General features: G+C 42.5%; 1 protein-coding gene across 1 annotated transcript in view; it reads right to left on the bottom strand.

The window, feature by feature from the left end:
• Positions 1–4,206: 4,206 nt before the first annotated feature.
• The window catches only part of ACTR5 (actin related protein 5), a 37,653-nt gene continuing 35,859 nt past the window's right edge, over positions 4,207–6,000 (bottom strand). Inside the window, exon 9 of the mRNA XM_045084193.1 lies at positions 4,207–4,859. Within this exon, the coding sequence (XP_044940128.1) occupies positions 4,797–4,859 (63 nt within the window). The 3' untranslated portion in view covers positions 4,207–4,796. The remainder of the gene's footprint in view (positions 4,860–6,000) is intronic.

Here is a 6,000-nt window from a genome sequence, read left to right as displayed (position 1 = left end):
CATAAGCCAGTGGTCGGTGGTCATAAGCCAGTGCGCACGTTTGTGTCCCACATTTGCCTTCTTCGCTGACCTCTCAATCTCAGGGACTGCCTTTCTTGGCCCAAGTTCACACAGCTTGTGAGTAGAGGACCCAGAATCCCAGCCCAGGCCTGTCCATCTAAAAAGCTACAACAGCAACACCACAATAATAATTAATAAATAAATATAATAATAATAATAAAATAAATTTAAAATATAATTAATAAATATATGATTTTATTTTACTTTTTTGGCTATAATCCTCTACTTAATATCAAGGACTTTATAGATTTTTAACTTTATTTGATGTACATTTATTGCCATAGTCATTATTTTTTCAGGACAGAACACTATTCTTTAATTAGTGATGCTGCTTCTTTGGGGTCCAGTTGTTTATTCTATTATATTAATAGGGTTTTCCTGTTTTCTTTCTTCTTTAGTCCCTTCGCTCCCAGCATGCAGTCTCATGCTTGGTCTGTGCATGGCTGCAGCAGGAACAAGCCAGGATCCCAGGCGTCCTGTTCCATCATGCTGCTGTAGTCATGCAAGCACAGTACGGTCCCCCAAGAACTGTTACACAGAATCCCACTCTTATTTTTCAAACTCCATGAAGGGGATATAGGTACGCAGTTCCCATGAACACCTACTCAAACCCTGGTTTCTCCACCAACTGCTTCCTGTGCAAATCCGTGCGCGCGCACGCACACACATGCACACACACACCCGTCAGGCTTCCTGGTCTGCCCAGCCCTTCAGTCTCTCTCGACCGTCTCTTTCCTGTCCTCCTTCCTCACTCTCCTCCAGCCTCTGCAGGGCTGTCTCCCTCTCCCCACTTCTGGATTCTACATCTGCTTTAATTACCTGTTGACCATATGACCCTAAAAAATGTTTATGATTTTCTGCATTTAAAAATCCAACATATCCTGGTGGGAATGCAAGCTGGTGCAGCCACTCTGGAAAACAGCATGGAGGTTCCTCAAAAAGTTGAAAATAGAGCTACACTATGACCCAGCAATTGCACTACTGGGCATTTACCCTAAAGATACAAACGTAGTGATCCGAAGGGGCAGGTGCACCCGAATGTTTATAGCAGCAATGTCCACAATAGCCAAACCATGGAAAGAACCTGGATGTCCATCAGCAGATGAATGGATAAAGAAGATGTGGTGTGTATATATATATATACAACGAAATATTATGCAACCATCAAAAGAAATGAAATCTTGTCATCTGCAATGGCGTGGATGGAACTAGAGGGTATTAAGCTTAGCGAAATAAGTTAATCGGAGAAAGACAATTATCATATGATCTCCCTGATATAAAGAAGTTGATATGCAATGTGGGGGGTGGTTTGAGGGGTAGGAAAAGAATAAATGAAACAAGATGGGATCAGGAGGGAGAGAAACCATAAGAGATTCTTAATCTCACAAAACAAACTGAGGGCTGCTTGGGGGAGGGCGGTCGGGAGAGAGTGGTGGGGTGATGGACTTTGGGGAGGGTATGTGCTATGGTGGGTGCTGTGAAGTGTGTAAACCTGGCAATTCACAGACGTGTACTCTTGGGGATAATAATACATATGTTTATTTAAAAATTTAAAAATTTTTAAAAATCCAACAGATCCTCATTCAGGTCATGAGCATTAATAAGAGAGCTCTTGGGGGCTGTGAGATCTGAGCTCTTTGGGGCAGCATCGCTGAACAAACATCATTGATACAAATCAGTGCTGTCGCTTTATACCAGCAACAAGTAGAAAATATCCTCTTAAAAAAAAAAAAAAGATGCCATTTACAACAGCAAAAAAAGCTAAGAGGCTTCTCAGAACAATAAACCTGCATAAGATCTTTATGGAGAAAATTAGAAAACTAGAACACCAGACGCTGAAGAAGAACTAAATGTTTCATACTTTAATAAAGTATAAGGTATGCACATGAAATAAAGAGCATATACAAAACCTACATGAAAAAGATGTATATCCCACATCAAACTAGGTAAAGGATGTGAGTGGAAAAGGCTCAGAAGAAACACAAATGACAAGAAATCAAAGAAGTATTCACTAAAACCACAGGGAGATATAATTTACTGAGCATTAGGAAAAGATTTTGAAGTTGTAAATATGCAGGATCTATCCAAGTGTGGAAAATGGGTGGGTAACTATAGAAAGAGTATAAGTTGGCATCGTTTTGGACTGTTGAAGTCTACTGTGTGATGTGAGACCTGAATAAAGGAAAAGTGCACTTCTCCATGTGGCGATAGAAGATTCAATAAAGGAAAGATCCCATCTTTCATCGTTTAATCCATAACTTTAATGGGATGCAAACAAATATTCCGACAGGATTACTCTGGAACTTCCCTAACTGATTCCAAGGATCATGCAGGAATATAGAAATAAGCCCTTAAAAAAGAGAGAGACCGAATCCTGGGGAGGCAGACTCTGCTGCATTTTAAAGTGTGCAACAAAGTGAGAGTAATAGTTCATTATGAATTCAGGAATAGACAGAGAGATGAATAGAGCAGATGAGTGAGTCTGGAACCAGGCCAAAAAAATACGGTCATTTAATAAATAATAAAGGTGGCATTTAAATCAGTGGAGAAGAGATGGATTACTTAATAAATACTGCTGGTACAATGGGCTAGTTGTCTGAAAAGTAATTCAGCTGGAGCTCTACCATAAACCTACACCAACATAAATCCAACTAGATAAACAATCACGGCACACACGGCAGTAAAATACTACGGAGCAACGGGCATGAATACGGATCCACACGTAACAGGGACAGAGCTTAGAGACCATGTTTAGGGATGTAGAATTCTGCAATAAAACTCTAAAGAGCACTGGAAGGAATACTCTAGAAGTCGGTACAGTGGCTTCTTACCAGGGGAAAGGAGCAGATTTCGATCAGGGAATATTATGCGGGGGTTCCCGGGGAGGGGGCTCAGAGTAGCAACGTTCAGTTTCTCAACCACCATGATGACGCAGGTGCTCATTTTATAAAATATTACATTGTGCACTTCTATTTTATGCCATCATTTATATTATTTTTTTAAGATTTTATTTATTTATTTGACAGACAGATCACAAGTAGGCAGAGAGGCAGGCAGAGAGAGAGAAGGAAGCAGGCTCTTGCCGAGCAGAGAGCCCCATGCGGGGCTCGATTCCAGAATCCTGGGATCATGACCTGAGCTAAAGGCAGAGGCTTTAACCCACTGAGCCACCCAGGTGCATATTATTATTATTATTATTATTATCATATTACATAAAAAGGTTTTAAAGAGGCGGCTCAGTGGGTTAACCATCCGGCTCTTGGTTTCAGCTCAGGTCATGATCTCACAGTCATGGGATCGAACCCTGAATACAGCCCCATGTCAGGCTCTGCACTCAGTGAAGTCTGCTTCAGATTCTCTCTCCCTCTCCCTTCCACCCACTCTCTTTCTCAAATAACTACATCTTTTTTTTTTTAAGGTTTAAAAGAATTAAGTATGTGGAAAGAAAAACGTAAGATTTCTTTTTCATTATCTCAGAGTAAGGCTTTGCTAAGTAGGAGAGAAAACCCAAAAGCAATTTTTAAAAATTGCTTGATTTGAGACCCTAAGGAATTCTGCACAGAAAAACAACCAACAAAGTCCAATGACAAACACCCATGACAGGAAACCAGTTGCAATTGTTACCACATTTCTCGGTAGGAAAGAGCAAGGGACTGGAGGGTGGTTTTCAGAATCTTGTGAATGCACCTTCTGTTAAACGTAAGAACAAAGGAAAAAAAGAGAGTGTGGACACCCTCTTTGTATTGGTGCACTGTCACCGCCAAGATATACTGTTGTACAGTGTATCATCTGCTCTACTTGTAGGAAAAGCGTCTATCTATGGCTTGGATATGCAGATCACAGTCTCATGGCGTTGTTGATCACGTCTGCGGCACATACACACGCACATATGCTTTTCAAAGATGGGAGAGAAGCCGCCCCATATGCAGTGATGCTGTGTCATATCCGATAACTACTGCAGCACGACAAACACAGTCAGGCCAAAGGGGAGCACGAGTACTATACTTCTTTAAATGGGAAACTTCAAACACATGCAAAAGTAGAGACAGAGTGATAACGAGCTGCGGTGTGCCTCTTCCCCCCAACAGATGGCCACTTTCCCTCTGTACCCACCCGCCACGCCCCTCCACCCCACTTGATTACTCTGGAGCAAATCCCAGACACATTATGTCACCTGCAGATATTTCCGTAGGTCTCCCAGTAAGCCTCCCCACCCCTCCCTCAGCACAGCAAGCACATCGGAAAATAAAAACATCACGAGAATTCTTTCATGTCATCGACTATCCAGTGTGCACGTTTCTCACAATTTTTTCCAGAAGTTTAACAGTTTTGTTTCAACAGTTGATTCATTACAGTCAGGATCCCAACAAGGTCCAAACTTTGTATTTGTGTTCGGTTTCACGTGCCTTTTAATTTACAGGCCTTCCTCCTTCCTTTTATCCCCTTTGCGGTTGATTTGTTGGGGGCGGGGGGGAAGGTTAATTTATAGGTTTCCCCACTGGGCCTCTTTTTTTCCCCTTCTTTGCAATTTATTTGTTGGAAGAAAAAAAGAAGAAGAAGAAGAAGGAGAAGAAGATGATGATGCTACTTTGTTCTGGAGAGTTCTCTGCATTCTGAATTTCGCTGATTGCCTCCCCATGGGGTTAGCATGTTTGTGACCGATTTTGTTCACCTGTCCCACTCAGGCCTTCCTTTCACCCTTCTCCATGCTGGTCTTTGCCCCGGAAGGCTGACTTTCACGGACGACATCCACCAGGCTCGCTCCTCCTCTGGCTCCAGGGTTTGGCCAATAGGGAGCCCTGGTGGGAATGGGAGGGAAGGAGAAGAGTGAGGTCGGAGGGTTCATTTCCTTGGGCCCCTCCCTGCAAGGCCACTTTAAGTTGGCTGTGAGTCTTGACTGAAGGTAACTGTTCCTCTCAAGACCTAGCTCCCCCACTTTCTAGGCTCTAGCAATTTTTCTTTCTACTGGTGAAGGCTTCTCTGCCCTGCATCCCACTAATTCTTTCTATGCTGCCTTCCCCTGGATAAATAACCTCTCTTGGAATTTTCCTAATCGGAGTTCACCATCTGCTTCCTGCTGGGACCCTAATTTATACAATGTTCCTCTGCTCCCAGTATTTCCAGGAAACTGGCAGTTAAATCTGGAGGCCTGATCAGATTCAAAGTTTTTTGTAAGAGTATTTCACAAATGGTGTTCAATATGTTACACTGCATCGCATCAGAAGACACATAATATCCGTCCATTATAAAAACACCTTCAGATTTTCACCTGATGGTTTCTAGCAGGGGTTGATGATCATGGCCCATTGCGGCTATCAGGAGTTAGACAGTGGTGGTATTCTATCATTCTTTCTTTCTTTTTTTTTTTTTTTAAAGATTTTATTTATTTGACAGGCAGAGATTACAAGTAGGCAGAGAGGCAGGCAGAGAGAGAGAGGAGGAAGCAGGCTCCCCGCTGAGCAGAGAGCCCAATGCGGGGCTCGATCCCAGGACTCTGGGACCATGACCTGAGCCGAAGGCAGAGGCTTTAACCCACTGAGCCACCCGGGCGCCCCTCATTCTTTCTTCATATATTAGCTGGAAATCCTCTAGAAAGAAAAATTTCTTTATCATCTACTTGTTTACTGTAGGATACAGTTGGTACAGAAAAGGCCGGATGGATGCAGGCTTCTTCCACTTTATATCATTTGCAGAATTATGGGCTGGTTCCTCCAAAGGTAACCAATGAAGATTTTGTGGATTTTAATATCTGATGTGTTTGAACCCTTCATTTTTATTCTGTCTGATGCTCTAATGATCTCACTTCTCAGCCAGTGGGATCCACTTCAAGTCGGCTCCAGAGTTCTTTCAGTATGATCCTAGAAGTCTTTGGGAGTCTTTGCTGATTTCCTTGCTTTCTGATGCAACAAGATAATTCAGGTTCATTTTGTCTATTTCCTG

This window comes from Mustela putorius, unplaced genomic scaffold, assembly GCF_011764305.1.
Source record: "Mustela putorius furo isolate JIRA1106 unplaced genomic scaffold, ASM1176430v1.1 tig00000743_pilon_pilon_pilon, whole genome shotgun sequence".
Classification (NCBI taxonomy): domain Eukaryota; kingdom Metazoa; phylum Chordata; class Mammalia; order Carnivora; family Mustelidae; genus Mustela; species Mustela putorius.
This window is presented reverse-complemented; position numbering and strand designations above follow the sequence as displayed.